At 51.2% G+C, this 20,639-nt stretch overlaps 1 protein-coding gene across 7 annotated transcripts in view; it reads left to right on the top strand.

Moving 5' to 3' along the window:
• Window positions 1-19,515, top strand: part of CHKA (choline kinase alpha) — a 63,346-nt gene extending 43,831 nt beyond the window's left edge. For 3 of the 7 annotated variants that reach the window (XM_033861302.2, XM_004323397.4, XM_004323396.4), the window contains 8 exons: window positions 3,944-4,077; window positions 4,471-4,575; window positions 5,647-5,705; window positions 7,300-7,387; window positions 7,783-7,891; window positions 10,683-10,789; window positions 12,150-12,231; window positions 18,279-19,515. In XM_033861302.2, coding sequence (XP_033717193.2) covers window positions 3,944-4,077; window positions 4,471-4,575; window positions 5,647-5,705; window positions 7,300-7,387; window positions 7,783-7,891; window positions 10,683-10,789; window positions 12,150-12,231; window positions 18,279-18,338 — 744 coding nt within the window. In that variant the 3' untranslated portion in view covers window positions 18,339-19,515. The other 4 variants (XM_019929047.3, XM_019929046.3, XM_073809270.1 and 1 more) reach the window with 3 other exon arrangements.
• The last annotated feature ends 1,124 nt before the right edge of the window (window positions 19,516-20,639 follow it).

The following is a 20,639-nucleotide window of genomic DNA, read 5'->3' as shown; positions in this document are numbered from 1 at the left end:
GGGCCTCTCACTGTTGTGGCCTCTCCCGTTGCGGAGCACAAGCTCCGGACGCGCAGGCTCAGTGGCCATGGCTCACGGGCCCAGCCGCTCCGCGGCATGTGGGATCCTCCCGGACCGGGGCACGAACCCGTGTCCCCTGCATCGGCAGGCGGACTCTCAACCACTGCACCACCAGGGAAGCCCCTGTACATTGTTTTTTGAGACATAATGTTATTGCCACTTAATAGACGGAAGTGTAGTGTAAACATTACTTTTGGACACGCTAGGAAACCAAAAAATTCACGTGACTCGCTTTGTTGCGGTCGCTTTACTGTGCTGGTCTGGGACCGGACCCCCAGAATCTCCGAGGAGGCCTGTTTGTGAAACCTAACAACTTCCGGGCCTTGGTTATAGAACCTGCTGCAGGACATGGCCCTGCCCGCACTGTGCCACGTGTCTGGTCTTTGCCCTGCGGGCGCCACCACTGCTCTTTCCCTTGTCTCCCACTGCCCCCCCCCCCTCACTTTAGGGTCTCCCCTGCCCTCATGTGCCTGTCAAGTTCCTTCACATTTCAAGGCCTTGCTCACATCCTCTGTTTGCAGGACTGTTTGCCCTTCCCTGCTGTGCTGAGGCATTGTTAGTGTTGCCCTAGCATCCGCCAGTGTGCCTTGTTTAGAGTTCTGTGTGCATAGCCCCCGCCCTGTGCCCCGTGCCCTGTGCCCTGAGCCCCGAACCCCGAAGAGGGCTTTAAGCCTCAAGAGTTCCCTATAAAGTTGAGTGTGGGGCAGGTCTGGGCCTCGTGACCGGCTCGTTTGGGTGGAGATGCCGAGCCTTGCTGGCCTGTGTTTTCGCTCGTGGAAGGGCACCCCTTCTTGAGCTCTGTGAGCTCCCTAAGGGCTAGGGGCTGCTGCCTTCATGTCTTGCCTCATGTGATGTCTTGGCCATGAGAGGCCTCGGTGTGCAGGGCCGCCCGGTACAGTCGTGCAGGCGGTGCAGAGCACAAGGACACCTGGCCGACAGGGTGCTCTGCTCGCCAGGCCTGCGTCCAGCGGGGGCTGGAGGGGGCGTGGTGCCCACTTCTCGTTCACACGTGGTGCCGTGTGTGCCAGCTGCCAGCCTGGGGCGTGTTTGAAGGAATGGATGTACCTCCCTATATGGAAGAGTCCTTTCAGTCTTTTCCCTGGCGCCTGGCTGTAGGTTTTTTTGTTTTTAATATAAATTTATTTATTTATTTTTGGCTGCGTTGTCTCTTTGTTGCGTGCACGGGCTTTCTCTAGTCACAGTGAGCAGGGGCTACTCTTCATAGCGGTGTGTGGGCTTCTCATTGCGGTGGCTTCTCGTTGCGGAGCATGGGCTCTAGGCTCATGGGCTTCAGTAGTTGTGGCACACGGGCTCAGCATTTGTGGCTCACGGGCTCGAGAGTGCAGGCTCTGTAGTTGTGGCGCACAGGCTTAGTTGCTCCGCGGCACGTGGGATCTTCCCGGACCAGGACTCCAACCCGTGTCTCCTGCATTGGCAGGCGGATTCTTAACCACTGCACCACCAGGGAAATCCCTGTAGTTTATAGTTTTATTTATAGTTTTCCCATTAAAGACAGTAACATCTGTCTAGCATGAGAATCAAATGAGATAGCAAAGTATTAGAATTTTGGAAATACAAAACACTTCGTATGGTTATAAGTGCCAACGTGGATCCATCTTAAAAAACATAATGTCGATAAAACCAAATTGCAGAAGGCTACAAACGGTATCATAGCATTCGTATAAAGCCCAGTAAAAAGCAAGATACAAATTGTTTAATAAATACACACGTGGGCCGCTCTCACCTTCTGCGATGGCCCACACTCTGTCTGTGGAGTGTGTTTCTCTCTAAATAAATCCACTACTTACCTAAAAAAAGAATTTTAAAAAGGGGCTTCCCTGGTGGCGCAGTGGTTGAGAGTCCATCTGCCGATGCAGGAGACACGGGTTCGTGCCCCAGTCCGGGAAGATCCCACATGCTGCGGAGCGGCTAGGCCCGTGAGCCATGGCCGCTGGGCCTGCGCATCTGGAGCCTGTGCTCTGCAATGGGAGAGGCCACCACAGTGAGAGGCCCATGTACTACAAGAAAATAAATAAATAAATTTAAAAAATAAATAAATACACATGTGATAAAACTTCCCGTTTTAGAAAAGGTAGAGGACCAGTGAACACAACTTAGAATAATGGAAACGTCTCGAGGGGAAACACAGCTCCTTGAGATCAGGGCACATAGGTGGTTATGTCTATGGAATAGTTACTGTTCTCCTGTTCTTTTTGTTTTTTGTAATTTTTTTTTAACTTTTTTTTTTAATCTTTATTAAATTTGTTACAATGTTGCTTCTGTTTTATGTTTTGGTTTTTTTGGCTCCCTATCTCCCCACCAGGATCGAACCCACACCCCCTGCATTGGAAGGTGAAGTTTTAACCATTGGACCGCCAGGGAAGTCCCTGTTCTTCTTTTAAAGTTTTAAAGTTCTCTACTCGTGTACACGTTTACTACATAACATAGTAAAGATTTTTTAAAAATTATTTTAAAATGCTAGGTTGAACCATATGAAACTGCCAGGGTTCAACTGTTTCTGCCGCCAGAAACAGCGACTCCATTTGCCTCAGCCTGTCAGCGTGTGTTATTTCCAGGTTTACCCTTGACCGCTGAATGGGGTGAGATGAAGTTCATCTCACCTGTTCCCATGGCTGTCCTCCAGCAGACACACGAGAGCAGTGACCTCTGAGAATGGTAGTCAGTCTCATATCTCTTTGTGCTGGGAAAAGAGCTTGGATTCCAAGATTTGTTCACGTTAGAGCACGTTAGCTTTAAATTGTCCCCGTTGCCAAACCAGTTACGGGCCTTCTTTAACAGCCGAATGAAAGCTCCGCCAGCTGCCTCGAGGAGTGCTTGGCGTCCCGCCGCTAGACGCCGAGTTCCCTGTCCTTGTCGCGACTTGATAACTTGGGAGAGTCTGGGGTTGAGGGGAGGATTGAGCCTGATGCTTTCAGGGAGCTCTCAGCTCCGATCACAAGGCACCTGCCATCCTTTGAGACTTCCATGGCTGGGTGCTGGCCCGGGGCCTTGACCTGCAGCGTCTGCTTTAGTTCAGAGCTCCCTGTCGGGGACTTGATGTCCTGGTTCCCATTTTACAGAACCCAGAGAACGAGGCACAGAGGTATAAAAGTACACCCTTGGCCACATAGCGTTGAAATGAGTGTTAAACCCAGAATTTGAGCTGGGGTTTCTCTAACTTGGGGACACTCACTCTTAACTCCTGTGCTGTATGGCTTCGGATTCTCAGAAAAATCTCTCTTTGGGTTTCGGTAGGGAAGTGGTTGGTTTGGAAAAGATAAGAGGTGCTCCTGTGGGTGGCCGTGAAAGCGCAGCCAGGACGAGTGTGGCCGCAGGCTGCACTAGCAGAAGACGGAGGAAGCCCCCTGCCACACCTGTCCCTGGTCGGCTTTGCCCTGAGAGCCTGCTCTGGGCCAGGCTGGGTGCTGAGCTGCCCCGAGGGCAGGAGTGGGAAACCCTCGCCCCGAGCGCCTGGCGCCCCTTCTGCTGGGAAGCTGTTCTGAGCACCACACCGCCTGCCCTGTGTCTGGGAGGAGGGCTGAGCCGATGGGGGAGCTGGACGCGGGCCACGGCATAAACTGCTGACGACCCGGCGCTTTGAGCCTAGGAAGGAGCCCCCCGCAGTGTGGGGTAGAGTGACGGGAGAGCAGGACCATAGGTGCGTGAGAAGGACTTTGTCACAGCGAAATGGCCCTTTGTGGCTGGCCTGCCCCTCCCTGAGTAGTGCTGTCTGCAGGGCACAGTGCCCGTTCTGAAGGAATTTTGCGCCCTGGATGAGACTTAGATGCCCTAGAAAGACGCTTCTAGCTCTAGGGCTGTGTGCTCTCACGCTTCAGGGTTACCTGGATGAACGCCATCTTCTAACTCCCCTTTTTAATTCCAGAGCCGGCGATTAGACACTGAAGAATTAAGTTTGCCAGATATTTCTGCAGAAATAGCTGAGAAAATGGCCAGATTTCATGGTATGAAAATGCCATTCAATAAGGAACCAAAATGGCTTTTTGGAACAATGGAAAAGTAAGTGATCAGCCGCTGGGCTCTCACCTAGCTTCCCGCCGGTGGCTCCCAGGGGTTCCAGAGCAGCTCTTGCTTGCCGTGCGGGTCAGAGGCCTTCCCCGGTCCACCAGCGCACAGGCTGTCCGCTGGTGATGATTGTCTCATGAATAAATTGTTCTTGAGTGTAAAAATCAATTCCTGAACCAGGAAAGCAGACTGTTTGCAGAAATGCTCCTGAACAGGCTAGATGGGCAGAAAATCCACATCCTAGAGTGTACTGAACCCCAGGCCCTTTTCCCTCCTCTCCGTCTGGGGTCAGGGGCCCTGCGGGTTTTGCATGGTTACATTGAACTAGAGCCCCAAAAGCAAGCTAGGTGAATTGAGCACTGATCCTTTGTTCCCTTCTTTTGCAAGATACCTGAATCAAGTGCTGAGAATTAAATTTACTGGGGAATCCAAAGTTAAGCAGCTCCACAAATTCCTCAGTTACAACCTGCCTTTGGAACTAGAAAACCTGAGGTGAGTGTTTGCTTCCATTTCCTAACTTAGTAAAAGTGCATCTGTCCAGAAATGTAAATGTTCTTAGTCACCACGCCTGCTTTCAGTGAACGTTAGGAAGCATCACCTAAGGCTTGGTGTTTCGTGGGATGAGTTTAGACAGATTAATTCTATCATCTGGAATTACAGTTTTATATGAGTGGCATCACCTCTCCTCTTTTACATTGGTTTTGTGGGATAAGTTTAAACAGATTAATTCTGTCATCTGGAATTACAGTTTTATATGAGTGGCTTCACGGAGGAAGTAAAATTCCAGAATTCTAGTCCTGGTCAGTGACTAGGGCGGTAGGTTTTTTCTGAAACAAAAACGAAAAACAAGGGGCTTCCCTGGTAGTGCAGTGGTTGGGAGTCTGCCTACCGATGCAGGGGACGCAGGTTCGTGCCCCGGTCTGGGAGGATCCCACATGCCGCGGAGCGGCTGGGCCCGTGAGCCATGGCTGCTGAGCCTGCGCGTCCGGAGCCTGTGCTCCGCAACGGGAGAGGCCACAACAGTGAGAGGCCCGCGTACTGCCAAAAAAAAAAAAAACAAGAACCATGGGGGCGGGCCAGCGAGTGTCAGCCGATGAGGGGAACAGATCAGCCCAAGCTAGCGGGGGTTGGAGTAAGAAGCTTGACACTGGTTTCTGAGTAGAGGCTACGCTGGTGTCTCCAGGGTGCGGGGGGCACGCAGGCTTCTAGCCTTCATCCATCGCCTGAGTGTCAGCATTTCCACCTTTAACTACTCACATATTTGAGTGTCTGCTGAGCCAGCATCAGGATTGGTTCTGAGGAGATGTGACCAAGACAGTCTGCAAGGAGCTTCTCTTTTGTTAGGAGAGAGAGAAAATAAGTAAATAAAAAAATGTCAGGTTGTGATGAGAGCTGTGAAGGAAACCAGAGGTCAAAACAGACTGACACAGAGGGCTCTGCCTGGGGTCCGAGGTCAGAGGGCTCCGAGGAGGGCCCCCCGGAGTGGGGAGAGCGTGTGCAGAGGTCCTGCCACGGGAGGGAGCTGAAAGGGTGAGAAGTAACAGCAAAACCTTCCTTTTCCAGATCATTACTTGAATCCACTCCATCTCCAGTCGTGTTTTGTCACAATGACTGTCAGGAAGGTAAGAATTGCTGCCTGTTATGCTGAAGGTGGGGCTCGTGTGTCTACTGAGAAGATTCCCTCCAGTGTGTGTGATAAATGCCAGGTGCCCATGAAGAGAGGGTTAGGTGCACGGAATTATGGCACGGCCGTGCACGAAGTGTTGTGTGACTATTAAGAGTGAGGTCGAGTTTTATACAAACCAACAGAAAAATCTCCAGGCTACATCAAGAGGAGAAAAAGCGAGTTTTAGAAAAACGTGTAGGATATCATCCCATTTCTGTAAGAAAAAATATGAGAATATCCACTAAACCGAGAGCTGGGATACACGAAGTCACGTATTTGTTCAGTGTTTAACTCCTTTCGGTAAACATGTCAGTTGGCTTTGTCAGTCCGAAAGGCATCAAAGAGGAAGATGGCTCCTCGGCCAGTCTGGGGGCGCTTGCCTTCTGCCCCTGCAGCCCAGCACGCTGGCCAGGGCCCCCTTCTCTCTCAGGGTTGGCTCACATGCTTCTAATGACTTCGGGTTTCTCTGCTTTAAAAAATTGCACTCCCATGTACCCCTTACTGTAACCAGACTCTACCCAGTGTTATTTCAAACATAACAGTTTCGTCAGAGGCCCCATCCGGCCGGGCACCTCCCCCTGATACTGCCATGGCGCCTGGCTTTGCCTTGCTGTCCTCATCCTGCCCAGCGCAGCTGGCTGAGGTCCACCCTCGGGCCCTTTCCAGGCTCTACGGCTTGTTTTTAATTTGGAGAACAGTCCCTGGTGAAGACTTGTCATCAGTGAGACGTTAGTTTGAGCCAGAATACCTGTTACTAATTAGCTGATGATTGCTGGGCAAGTCGGGTCAAGCAGCCTCGTGTGTGTAACGGGTGATGGTGAACGGCCCAGAGGTCGCCGACGGGCTGAGGGAGGCCCCCGCCGGCCACGGCAACACGGGGAGAGCGTGGAGGGGGCGGGAGCTGGACACTGGGTCTGGCCCCGGTTCTCCTATCAATGGCTCCCGGAAACGGACGATGTGTGCCGAAAAGCCTTGAACCTGGCTCAGCAGAGCCCACCCGCCAGCGCCACCGTGAGAGATGCAGCACGTTGGGTAGAGCGTGGGCCTCTCCGAGCATGTGCCTGGGGGGCCAGTCTGGCAGCCAAGCCCCTTCTGCCCAGAATTCAGCCTTAAGGGAAAGAAATATGGTCGTGGGAGCACTGTCTGTGCTCTCCTCCTTGGGGGCAAAGCAGTGGGGCCTGTGTGGACACCAGGGCCCAGCTTCCCAGCTGGGGGCCACAGCCCCGCCCGCCTCGGGGCTGCTGGGGGTGCCAGAGCTCCGGGGTGCCGAGCAGACCTTTCCCTTCTTGCCCCCGTGTGGAAATGGGGGGGAGCCCAGGCCACGCTGCTCTTGGGGTGCTGGCAGCAGGGCTCTCGGGCCAGGCCTCCCAGGTCAGTGCTGCTCCTGGCACCCTGTCCCCCCGTCCCGTGACTCGGCCACGTCCGCTCGCCACGTGGTCAGGATGCCCTTACAGGATCAGAACCACCCTGGGCCCTGCGGTTGGAGACCTGCGCCTTCGATGACAGAACGTGCCCAGGGCAAAGGTCGTGTCATCCAAACCTTTTTGCAGGTAATATCTTATTGCTGGAAGGCAGGGAGAATTCTGAAAACCAGAAACTGATGCTCATCGACTTTGAATACAGCAGTTACAACTACAGGTAAAGTCACATGTTTTTATTTCAGTATTCTGTATGTGTGCGGAACGAAGGAGAAGGTAGGTCACGATACCATCCTGAGTTGGAAGTTTCCTCCCTGGAGGCCAGCACTCTGTGTCCCAGCGGCCGCAATGGCCGCGTGGGGCAGCGCAGCCTGTTCTCAGCTGCGTCAGTGGGAGCAGGGGCCAGGTCCTCAGAATCCAGAACTTGGCCTTTCGTTGGCTTCACCAAAGCACTGACCGCAGGACGACACTCCTGAGCGGTTGCTCCAGACAGCGGGCCAGGGTGCTTTGGTCTGTCCCGTCACTGAAGCATTCATGCTTTCGGGACCCCGGGGTCCCGGGGGCGCTCGCAGCGGGGCTGCTGCCTCATTTTCTGTGCCTCTCGCTCTTTTTCAGGGGATTCGACATTGGGAATCATTTCTGTGAATGGATGTACGATTATAATTACGAAAAGTACCCTCTTTTCAGAGCAAACATCCTGAAGTATCCCACCAGGAAGCAACAGGTAGGAGACTCGTGTTTGTATTCAGTGCACTTACTGAGAAGTAAATCACATACCTCAGCTTTACCCAGTCAGAGATGAGTACAGCTTCACTTTTAAAGATGCCCTTTTAAAACCATGGAGTTGGTTAAGCAGGTCCTTTTGCTTTAAAATGTTATTTTGTGTCAAGATACAGACTCAGTATTTGAGTCCAGCCTTTTTAAATCCCTGTGCCAGAGGTAAACTGCGTCCAGTCAGAGAGGAGCACAGCCTCCTTTGTGATTCCTTCTAGTGTTTTCCAAAGCCCAGCCTCCCTCCTGCTCTCTAGCCTTCTTTTGGGGATCACTGACTTTCCTCCGTTTGTTTCACTCTGTGCAGGCAGAAGTAGCCTTGTGGGCACCGTGGTTCAGTAGCTGTTGCAGTGTTCACAGACCCCTTTCCTGTCCTGGGTTATGCGACTCCAGTGACTGGAGAATCAGTCCTGTGGGAATCTCTCCCCAGGAAGCCCTCTATTCCATTCTTCAGCCTCTGCCGAAGCCTTGGGTTGAGGATGAGTACGTAGTGTTGCAGAAGCTAGCAGGCTGGCGAGAGGGGCACTGCGCCCACCTCTGCCAGCCTTGCAGGGCAGCAGCTCCGCCCGCGCTGGGCGGCCCTGCCGCCCGACATCCCTTCTCCCGGGATCCCCGCCTGGTCAGAACGTTTCCCAGGGGCCGGGGGTGAGGACGGATGCAGTCAGTTGCTGCAGTAGCTCACTCAAGAGAGGTTTCTCGAGCACCTGCCTGAGTTGGGCATGGGGAGAGTCTCCAGCAGGTGGCCATGCTCGGGGGCAGCCGTTCAAATACAGCCTTGCCGTGTGGCCAGACCTGGGCTGCTCTCTTCTGGCCTTATTTTCAGGCAGACCTGATGACCTTGAGCGTGTCCAGAGCAGAGTGACCGGGACGGTTTTGGACCTCAAGTTCAAGCTATGTGGGTAGGAAGGGTGGGAGAACGTGGGGCTGTTGACCCCAGGGAGGAGAACACAGCAGGCTTCAGGTTCCTGCCATGCTGAAAAGAAATTAGACTTTTATAAACACTGGGCAGGCAGCTCCAGAGATGAGAACTCTCAAACCAGTGAGGGGAGATTTTCAGTAAGAAGACAGATTTCATTTTAGTGGAAGGCGGCAGAGCTGTGTAACCCCCGACACTGCACAGCAATGGAAATGTAAAGAAGCTCCACTCCTGTTTTCTGAGGTTTTAAAATCACGTGCAAGTGTTGGTCTCTGTCAGATACCCTGTCTGTAGCTACTGAGGTAATCTCACGCTTTTCTGTCTTTAATCCATTGAAGTGTTTTAAAATGTTAAGCAATACTGAAATTCCTGAAATAAACTATTTGAATGAGTTAACGTTGTTTTGTAATGCTCTGTTGGATCCAGTTAGGCAATTTCTTATTTTAGGAGATTTTACATCTATGCATATATGTGAAACAGGACTTTAATGTTCATTTAAAAAAGTATTCATACCTGCTTTTGGAATAAAAATTATACTAGTCTTACAAAATGAGTTGAGTGTCCCTTTTTATTTTCTGGAACAAATTTATCTAAGATGGTGTTGTTTGAAAGTTTGGTAGATTTTGCCCATAAAACCATCTGGGCCTAGAACTTTTGGGGGAGGGAGGGTCATTAATTACCACTTTCTTAGGGTTTCAGTCTCTTCAGATTTTCCATCTTCATTTGCCACCTTCAGCGTTTAGGGTCTCCAAGAAATTAAACCATCTAGGGTGGTGGTTCAAGCATGGGTTCTAAAAACTAATGGGCCTGGATTTCAATCCCAGATCTGCCACTGCTGGTTGTAACGTACTATTTCTGTGCCTCAGTTTTCTCATCTGCAAAAATTATTTTGTTGTCGTGGGGAGTGTGCCTGTTACACAGAATTTAATAGGTATCAGCAGTCATCTTTTTTGTGCCAGGTTTACTTCAGAATCTACGGCCCCCTGCCTAGGACAGTGCTTGATCTTGAATGATGCCTTCTGGTGGAGGAGGGGGCGTAGTGTAAGAGAGCCGACTTCAGAGCAGGAAGATGGAAGAGGCGACCCAGGGAAAGGGTGGGGAGCGCCTTCCAGCCGGGTAACCAGGTAGCAAGGGTTCTAACAGGGAGAAAGACTGACGGCTGTTTTCTTCTTTACAAAAGCAAACAAGCCGAGGTTGGCTGTGTTCTGCTGCCTTTTGACATGGTATGAAATAGTGAAGAACAAGGGCTCTCATAAATCCTAATTCATGTGTAGACTCAACGTGCAGCCTGGTAGAACCTTAGGGTAAACTGTCTTCTCCAAACCAGAATCAGACACTGCCAGTTTATGGACATAAGTGTGGACATCATCACAGCATCTTAGGGGTGGAAGGCCCCTTCACAGTGCCTGGTCCGGCGCCTGCCCTGAGGCAGCATCTGCCGACGAGCATCCGGGTGCCCTGGTGCCTCGTGCCAGCGCTGCGCAGAGCAGCAGCCAGGCTGGGGAGGTGTGGAGTAGGCTGACCCTGCTTTGCGGTCAGTGGAAGACAGGAGTGTGAGTTAGAAGGAACAACTCTACCTAAATTACTTTCTGCAGAAGCAGTAGTGGTCTTGCCGACAGTATGGCATCGAGTCCATTAGTTCTCTGACTGTAACCCGGTGAACCCAGCCGGGTGGGTGAGCTCCCTGGACCACGCCCCTGGGCAGAGCAGGGTGGCGGGCTTTGCTGACGTCCGGAAGAGTCACGCTTGACGTGTGCACTTCGTGACAGCATTGACATCACCTGTTTTTAACCATCATTGATCCTAATGTCATTGCTTTTTTTTTAAGCTCCATTTCATTTCCAATTACTTGGCTGCATTCCAAAATGAATTTGAAAACCTCAGTAATGAAGAAAAGTCCGTTATAGAAGAAGAAATGTTGCTTGAAGTCAATAGGTAATTTTTTTCCTTTGTCGGTTTGTAACGATAGCTTCCCTCTTTATAGCGCGTACTTGGGATGCCTCCTTGCAAACAGGAGTATTTTAGGAGCTCCCTCACGACCATACATCTCGAGGTCTTGTACGTTGTCAAAAACAGAACATTTGGTTCTTGTCCATGTGGCCGAGTGTGTTCGGATCCCCCAGATTTCAGCACACAGCCAGTGAGGAGAGCAGGGTCTGTGCACTAGGTCAGGGAGCGAGGGTGCCGTTCCGAACCGTCATCCCCGCCGCGGACTCTGCTGCACAGCCGCTGCCGCCAGGGCCTGCACACTCTTCTCACTCGTGCTCCTGGAGAGCTGGGTGCCACCGAGTAACATGGTTCTCCTAGAAAAGAATTAAAAATCTGTTTTCTCAACAGCTGTCAAAGCAGGGCTGAGAAAGCTCCAGATTCCGCAAAGGTCTAGATCACTGTGTTCTCACACTCACTCATCTCTTTGGTCAGGAGGCCTGAGTTATTCCTAATCTTTGGGGTCTTCCATGAGATTATTTGTTAACAGTGACGGTTTGAGTGGCTGTGGCCCTCCTCCCTCAGCATAGAGCACCTCCTTCGTGTCCTCGGAACTGTCCACAGTCCTCTCATTGAGCTGAGGCCACCCTGGTGGCCCCTCGGCTCCGCCTGCAGAAGAGAGCTTCCCTCCCTGGTTCTTGATCAGATGGAAATAGGAAAGCGGAGGTGGAGGAGACCCAGACAGAAAGGGTAGCACCAGGGGATCTAGTGGGTCAGGGATGAAGAGAAGCAGAATCAGGTCTGGTAAGGGCAGCACCGAAGCCCTCGTTCCTGAATTAGAGCTTTATCTTTATCGTTTTGAGAAGAACTTGGATTCGCAGTGAAGAGGAACGTGGCACAGCCTAGAGGTGGGGACCTGGCCACACCCTCCTCCTGATTCACTTCCGGGGGAGAGGGGCATGGGGGATGGCAGCAGGCTGTCCGGAGGCCCGCGCTTTCCTCCACCTGTTGCTGGTGGGGTAGGGGCCGCCAAGGCTGTGCGCTCACACGCGTGCCAGAGGGTTTCTCTCCCTGTGTGACCCACCCTTCACCAGCAGCGGCCACTGAGGCCTCCGGGTGGGTCCTGCGAGTGTTCCAGGGACAGGGAGTCGGGGTGTTCGCACCTGCAAGGTCACTGGCCAGCGGTGGGGAGAGGACGGCTGTGGGCTCCTGCTGCTCTGTTGCCGTGGAATATTGTCCCACTGGGTCGGCCAAGGCAGACAGTTTGCACCCACATGAGTTAGAACGTCCATCTGGCAGGAAATGATGTAATCAGTCCTCCAACTGGTCCCACACATCTCATGTGCATTTCCTGCTTTTGTAATTACAGGTTTGCCCTTGCGTCCCATTTCTTCTGGGGACTTTGGTCCATCGTACAGGCCAAGATTTCATCCATTGAATTTGGGTACCTGGTATGTTTTGGGGGTAGTTTTTCTCTTCTGCTCCCAGGAAAGAAATGCTTCCATGTACGTGAATGCTCGGCAGTAAATGCCTGTTCCTCCCAGGGGGTTACCTGTTCCCCTCCGAGTACCTGAACCAGGTGACCAGCACCAGGACAGCGGGCTCCCCCCGGGGAAGCTGGGGGAGAAAGGAAGGCTGCATAATTGAAGCCACTTTTGCTGCTGCTGTGTCTGCCTGTGGAAGTTGCCCTCACTCCCAGGGCCAGCAGGTCCCACCTCCCCTGCTTCAGAGAAGTGCTCTGTGGTCCTGTGGTTCTGATGGGGGATGTAGAAATCCAGACCCTTGAGGTCCAGCCCCGACCTCAGTCCCTTCTGACAGAAGGGACACTGAGTGAAGGAACGGTGGTGGGGTTACCTACCGTGCCTTGTTTTATTCACCTGTTAACACCCCATCCTCTGGCCTACAGCACCCGACTTAAGAGTTGGAAGCTGGTGCTGATTGAGTTAGACCCGCTTTTGTGCAGCAAGTTTGTACCAAACCAGGCTTTTTATTCTAACCTAAGCGGTGTCCTTGGCATTTTACTTTGCTCTGTAGTGAGTGGTGGGGGGCGTCCTGGGGCAGGGGTGCACACAGGTGTAGTGAGCACCTTGCTTTGGGACAGGTGGTGGGAAAGGACTGGTGCATTTTGTTCTCCTCGGTCCTCAGTGAGGATGGTTTCTGCTTCTAGGCAGAAGATTTGGTAATGCACAGATGCTCTTAGGCAAAAGAAGGGGAAATTTGGATTTTTAAAGCAGATTTGGAGTCATGGTTAGATGTTACTGTAAGACAAAGTGGACTTCAGAGAAGGAAAACCACCGAAGGTAGAGAAGGGCGTTGCATCCTAGTGAGGGCATCACTTCATCTGCAGGACATAGAGAGACCCTCAGTGTGTGTGCCCCTGAATTCTTCAAAAGACACAGAGCAGGGACTTCCCTGGCGGTCCAGTGGTTAAGACAGTACGCTTCCACTGCAGCGGGCACGGGTTCCATCCCTGGTCAGAGAACTAAGATCCCACGTGCCGCACAGCACGGCCAAAACTAAACAGACCGAAACAAAAGACATAGAGCAAAAAGTGACAAAGCTGAAAGGAAAGGGGGAATCTACTATTCACCAAGTAGACTGCACACCTCTAGGTAGCGGGTGGACCCAGGAAACCCTGCCACAGGCAGGGTGGACACCTGAACATCATCACCCCAGCCAGCTCAACCTGACGAACACGGGTGGAGCCCAAACAGCTGCAGGACAGACATCCTTGTCAGAGAATGTGGAGTCTTCATCAGGATGGGCCACAGGCTGGGCTGTGAAACAGGCCTCAAATGCACTGCAGAGTAAGTTCTCTGACCACAGTGCAATTTAATTGGAAATCAGTAACCAGCAACCACAAAAATATCTGGAGAATTCTCAGTTATTTGGAAATTAAACTGTATACTTCTAAATAAACCCTGGATCAAATGAGAAATTACAAGGACAATTAGAAAATATTTGGAATTATAATAAAAACACAACATGCCAGAATTTGTGGGATGCAGCTAAAGCAGCGTTTGGAGACTTACGGCTTTGCAGCTTAAGTGTTGTCTTGGATGTGAAGGAAGTTCTCAAGCCAGTGATACAAGCTGCTACCTTGAGAAGCTAGAAAGAGGAAAACCAACTAAGCCCAAAGTAGACAGAAGTAGAATGAAGGTAAGAGCAGAAATCATTGAAATATAAAATGGACAAAAAATAGAATTAATGATGCCACAAAAGTATTTATAAACCTCTGGCTGTACTAAGCAAGAAAGAAAAGAGAAGGCAAACATTGCCAAAACCGGGTACAAAGAGAGGCCATCACTACAGACTCTATAGATCTTCAAGTAGAAGACGACGATGAACTCTGCCCACGGATTTGACAACCTGCCTGAAGTGTGCCAATTTCTTGGAAGATACAGATGACCAAAACTGACGTAAGAAATGGCCATATAGTTATTTAAATAAGGTGAACTCATAATCAGAAACCTATAGATTTGGGACTTCCCTAGTGGCGCAGTGGTTAAGAATCCGCCTGCCAATGCAGTGGACACGGGTTCGAGCCCTGGTCTGGGAAGATCGCACATGCCACGGAGCAACGAAGCCTGTGCGCCACAACTACTTAGCCTGTGCTCAAGAGCTCTTGAGCCACAACTACTGAAGCCCGCGCACCTAGAGCCCGTGCTCTGCAACAAGAGAAGCCACCGTGATGAGAAGGGCACCACAATGAAGAGTAGCCCCCACTCGCCACAACTAGAGAAAGCCCACGTGCAGCAGCGAAGACCGGATGCAGCCAGAAATAATTAATTAATTTTTAAAAAACCATAAATGCTACTAGCCTCCTTAGCCACGCATTCAAGGCTACATACACCCTCTTAAAAAAAAAAACGTATAAACTTCAGGTCCTGGTGAATATCATCAAATATTTAAGGAAGAAATAATAACAGCCCTACAGACTTGTAGAAAATAAAGGGAGAGGGATCACTTCTCAACTCATTCGATGAGGCTAGCATGACCCTGACACCAAAACTAGACAAGGACATTTCAAGAAGACTGCAGATCACTGCTTTTCATGAACATTACCCCCAAACCATTATCAAAATACTGGCAAAAAGTAAATCCAACTTATGTAAAAGGATAATATTTTATGACCAAGTGGCATTTATCCCTGGAATGCAAGGTTAACGTCAACATTTGAAAAACCTATTAGTGTAATTCACCGTATTAACAGAATAAAGGAGAAAAACCATACAATCATCTTAGTGAATGCAGGAAAAGCATTTGATAGAATTCAACACCTGTTCATGACAGAAAGTCTCAGCGAACTAGTGATGGAGGAGAACTTCCTCAACCAGGTAGAGGGCATATACACACCTCCTGTACAGCTGCCGTGGTGATGGATGGCGAAGCACTGAATGCTCCTCCCACCTCTGCCCCAAATACAGAGCAAAGCAAGGCTGTTCGTGCTCACTTCTCCTCGCAGGCTGCTGGGGTGCCTAGCCAGCAAAGGAAGGCAAGAAAAAGAAAGAAAATGCAGAAGCACCAGAAAGGAAGAAGAAGAACTGCCTTATATTTATAGGTGACATGATCATGCACATGAAAAAATCTAGAGGAATCAGTAGAAGAGCTATTTAATAACTACTGAGTGAGTTTATCAGGGTCGTAGGATACAAGGTCAGTATGCAAAACCCACTTGCATTTCTACGTGCTAGAAGCAACTGTAAATGAAAATTCTCAATTGTGTTTACGATGGCATAAAAAACTAGAAATACTTGGGGATAACATTTTTCAAGTATTGCATGATCTTTACACTGACAACTATAAAACATTGCTAAAAGAACCTAAATAGAGATAACCACATCTGTGGATTCAGAAGACCTAATCTTTTTTTTTTTTTTTTTTTTTTTTTTTTTTTGCTGTATGCGGGCCTCTCACTGTTGTGGCCTCTCCGGTTGCGGAGCACAGGCTCCGGATGCGCAGGCTCAGCGGCCATGGCTCACGGGCCCAGCCGCTCCGCAGCATGTGGGATCTTCCCGGACCAGGGCACGAACCCATGTCCCCTGCATCGGCAGGTGGACTGTAAACCACTGCGCCACCAGGGAAGCCCCAGAAGACCTAATCTTAAGACTTCCATTCTCCCCAAACTATCTTCTGTCGTCTCCGTGACCCCAGCAAAATCCCCACAGGCTTTTGGTAGAAATTGACAAGCTGATTCTAAAACGTATGTGAAAATGCAAAGGCCCTGGAATAACTAAAACACTAAAACTAACTAGAACCACGTTGGAAGACTTAGGCTACCTGATTCAAGACTTACTAAGCACAGTAATTAAGACCATGTGGTGTTGGTCGTAAGATAGACATAAATCAGATGGAACAGACTAGAGTTCCCAGAAATAGACTCCTTCCTACACATATAGGTAACTGGCATTCCACAGAAAGGCCAAGGTAATGCATTGTGGAAGGATTAGATTTTCCAGAAATGATGCGGGGACAACCGAATAAGCCATATGGAAAAAAATAATGAACTGTGAACTTGCACTCTACACAGAAATTGACTTGAAACAGGTAATAGACCTAAGTGTAAAAGCTAAAACGGGAGAGAAGCTTCATAACTGTGGCAAAGATTTCTTAGGTCACATAAAGCACTAACCCTCAAAGAAAAAAAAATACAGTAAATTGGACTTAATCAAAATTTAAAACTTTTGTTCTTTGAAAGACACCATTAAGAAAATGAAAAGCCCAGCCACGGACTGGGAGAAAGTAAGGCAAATTTATATCTGACAAAGGACTTGTATTTAGAATATATAAAGAACTCATAACTCAGCAAGAAACCAAACAACCTACTTTATAAGTGGACAAAAGATTTGAACACTACACGGAAGGTAAACTAATGGCCAGTAAGCATCTTTTCATCTGCTTGATACAAAGTCATAAAGGAAATGCAAGTTAAAGCCCCAGTGAGATGCCTTGCACACCCATGACAATGGCTACAACTTAAACTCACGATACCAAATGTTGGCAAGACTGTGGAGCAGCTGACCTCATATACATTGCTGGTGGGAATGTAAAAGGGTGAAACCAGCGTGGAAAACAGTTGGACAGCCTCTTATAAAGTCAAACATACACTTACCGGGACCTCCCTGGTGGCACAGTGGTTAAGAATCCACCTGCCAACGCAGGGGATACGGGTTCAATCCCTGATCTGGGAACATCCCACGTGCCACGGAGCAACTAAGCCCATGCACCACAACTACTGAGCCCACGTGCCACAGCTACTGAAGCCCGCACACCTAGAGCCCGTGCTCCACAACAAGAGAAGCAACCGCAATGAGAAGCCCGCATGCCGCAATGAAGAGTAGGCCCTGCTTGCTGCAACTAGAGAAAGCCCGTGCACAGCAGCAAAGACCCAAAGCAGCCTCCAAAATAAATAAGTAAATTTAAATCGACTGTACTTCAATAAAATTAAAAGTTAAAAAGAAAAGAAAACAAAAAAAACCCCTACACTTACCATACAACCCAGCAGTCCCTCTCTTTGGTATTGATCCAAGAGAAATGAAAGCCTGTTTCCACGCCAAGACTTGTATTCAAGTGCTCACAGCAGCTTTATTTTCAGTAGCGCCAAACTGGAAGCAACCTACATGCCCATCAGCAGATGACTGGGTGAACACACTGTGTTGGAGCCATATCACAGAAAACTACTCAGCCACGAACACTGCCGCCCACGGCAGCGTGGATGTGTCTTAGTCACAAGCCAGACACCAGAGGGGACGTAGCGGACGATTACACACTCACGTGGAAGCTTTCTGTCGCGATCTGGTGGGCTTGACTACAGAGACCCAGGAGGACCTTGAGGGTGATTGTGGCGTTGGCGTTGAGCTAGGTGTGTGCATTAGCGAACACCGCACGTTTTAAATGAGTTAAGCTTTGTGGTATATAAATTATACCTCAACGTTAATTTTTTTTGAAGTGGTGCTGTGATCTTGGCAGTTAGCACTGCAGACTTTTCGATTTGGAGTGGCCCTTGAGAGACTGTGTTCTGCACACCGGTGGGCAGACAGGGCAAGGGACCCAGGGGCCCGGTGGCTGGCCAGGTTTTCTCACTTCCCTCCTGGTGTCCTTTTAGTAATGGTGCTGCAGCAAACAGGTGGCACCTACCGTCTGTCTACCCTTGCTAACGCCCCAGGGACCTTGGGCTTTGACAGAGAAGCCTCTGTTGTGTCCGTCAGTCCGCGTCTGTAGCGTTCAAGGTGAATGAGTCGGTGAACCATGCTGCACCAGATACATAGACAGAAGTCCCGTCTCCTGTCCGGGATGGCAGGGCCGGGCCGGCGCAGCTGATCGAGTGGGGAACGTTGAGGGTAAAGGGAAGGCGGTGACCGGGGCTGCTGCCAGCGGGAGAGGACCGTCCTGAGAGCAGCGCGGCTCCTGGATGGCCTGCAGCACACGGAGCTGCTCTGCTCTGTGCCGGGGGGCGGGCGGGACCCTTGGTGAGGCCCCTCTTCCTTCTGTCTCCTAGGAGTATGCCCAGGCCAGGTTCGATGCCTATTTCGACCAGAAGAGGAAGCTTGGGGTGTGACTGGGGAGGCCTGCCTGCGCTGCATCCCTGGACTGCGCGGGGGCGGCCGAGCCCGAGGCTCCCTCTGTGCTCCGACTACTGTATCTGCAGCAAGAAGGCTCGGACGTCTCGCTGCCGAACACAGATGTGTATGATACGAAAGACTGTATTAAAATTGAGGAACATTTATTTCATATCTTGTTTACGATTTCTCTAGGACTCTGACATGAGATCAGGAAGCAGAATTATAGTACACTAGTGCAATAGTGCAACATCTCAGACCCCCTTAATCTAGAGAAGGCATTTTCTACTTCAGTCAGGTGGGGCAGACAGCAAGAGTAAGCAGTGTCACTGCAGGTGCCTTTTGGTTAATGTTGATCTTTAAAGGATGTTAATGACCGCGCTGGTGAACAGTGCCGACCCGGCTTTCTGTAGGTAACGGGTGTGTAGGGCGGCGAGTGGGCAGCGACACTGCCGATGCCCCGTGGCCTGACCGGGGTCCTGGGAGATGCAGACCGCCCCCGAGGTGCACAGAGGCGGGGATGACTGTGGCTGCCCGCTGACTGCTGCCTGTCATCCGTGTTTTCCTCTGCAGATGAATCTCAGATGAATCTCACCCTAACTGGATGCAGCCCCGCCATGCCCTCTAACTGAAAGTGCTTTATTAACCCCGGCTCTGGGGCAGGCAGTGGGCCGTGGCCACAGAGGGCCAGCAGGCTGCACGGGGACACGTGGACACACATGCCCACCCCGGCACCCCCACTGCCCAATCCGCTTTCCTGGTAGGGAGCGGGCTGCTTTGTCCCACACTCTGCAGCCTTTTCCCCTCCACCTCTGCTCAGCCTGGAGCTGGGCTCTTGTGACAGGGCCAGCTGCCCGCCCCCAGGCATGGTCGTGCCCCAGGGAAGCCTCCTGTCGCCCTGGTGCTGGGGCCTCGGTCTGCTGGATGCGGGAGGGAAACCTTGCCCTCACTGCTCCCCAGTGTACCTCATGTGGTCGTTCTGATGGGAAACCGCAGCCTGTATGTGGAGTATGGGGGCGGGGATAGAGTATAGCTGTGAAATCCATATGTATTAAAAATCCTTTGGGATAAATTTTTTTTTTCCACTCTGAACTCTTATTTGAATTGTTTTTTGTGCATACATTCCTGCTACCACAAAGACTGTACTATACAAACAATAAAAAACATAAAAGCTCATCCTCTGCTGTCACCCTCGGATGCATCCCTAGTCTCGGGGAGGTCTCCAGTGCGTCCACCCAGCTCCGGAGGCGAAGCCCTTGGGCGGGAGGGAGGGGGGAGCACCGGGCTGTCCAGGAGGGAACTGAGCGGCTGGGTCAGGGCAGGAGGGGGACTTCCGCTGCCCGGCCTGCTAGACACCGAAAGTTTTAACCAGGTGAGTGTGTTATGATATCCAAGCAATAAAACTGAGTCCTAGGGACTTCCCTGGTGGCACAGTGGTTAAGAATCCGCCTGCCAGTGCAGGGGACACAGGTTCGAGCCCTGGTCTGGGAAGATCCCACATGCCACGGAGCAGCTAAACCCGTGCGCCACAACTACTGAGCCTGCGCTCTAGAGCCCGCGAGCCACAAATACTGAGCCTGCGTGCCACAACTACTGAAGCCTGCGCGCCTAGAACCCATGCTGCACAACAAGAGAAGCCCCCGCAGTGAGAACCCCCCGCACCGCAAAGAAGAGTAGCCCCCGCTCACCGCAACTAGAGAAAGCCCGCGTGCAGCAACGAAGACCCAGTGCAGCCAAAAATAAAGTTCTTTTAAAAAACCCAACAGCCCTAGATGCTGCTGCCCTGTGTGTGAGATCTTAGAACACAGCTCCCAGCTCCTGCCTGTGCCCACAGGGTCCGACCGGCCTTGCCCGCCCCCTGCCCCCAGCCTCTCTCGTCCCTAAGATACCAGGCCCTCTCGCGCTTTCCTCTGCCAGGTGGCTTTGGGGTCAGTCTCCCTCACATCCACTCGCTGGCTATCACTTGCATTCTCTGTATGTGGAATTCCTGGGATGCCCATCTGTTCGCTCAGTCATCCTCCTGGATTAGACCGTACACTTGCCCGAGCAGGCCTGTCCCCAGTGCAGGTGACCCCCCCCCATCTCTGTGTCTCCTGATGTGACCCCCACGCCCCAGGGGCGCCCCCTCCAGTGCCTTTGCGCATGCTGGTTCCCCAGCAGCCAGCCTTCTCCAGCCAGGCTGTCCACGCGTCAAAGCCAGGGCAGGGCCAGCTAGTGTCTCCCTGGGGTCACACCTGCCACCCACCCCCGAAACATGCCACATTCTCGGCGCTGAGCCCCTGCTTAGGGTTCCCCTCACC

Source organism: Tursiops truncatus, chromosome 8 (assembly GCF_011762595.2).
Source record: "Tursiops truncatus isolate mTurTru1 chromosome 8, mTurTru1.mat.Y, whole genome shotgun sequence".
Classification (NCBI taxonomy): domain Eukaryota; kingdom Metazoa; phylum Chordata; class Mammalia; order Artiodactyla; family Delphinidae; genus Tursiops; species Tursiops truncatus.
Note: the sequence above shows the minus strand (reverse complement) of the source record. Positions and strands in the feature narration are given on the sequence as shown.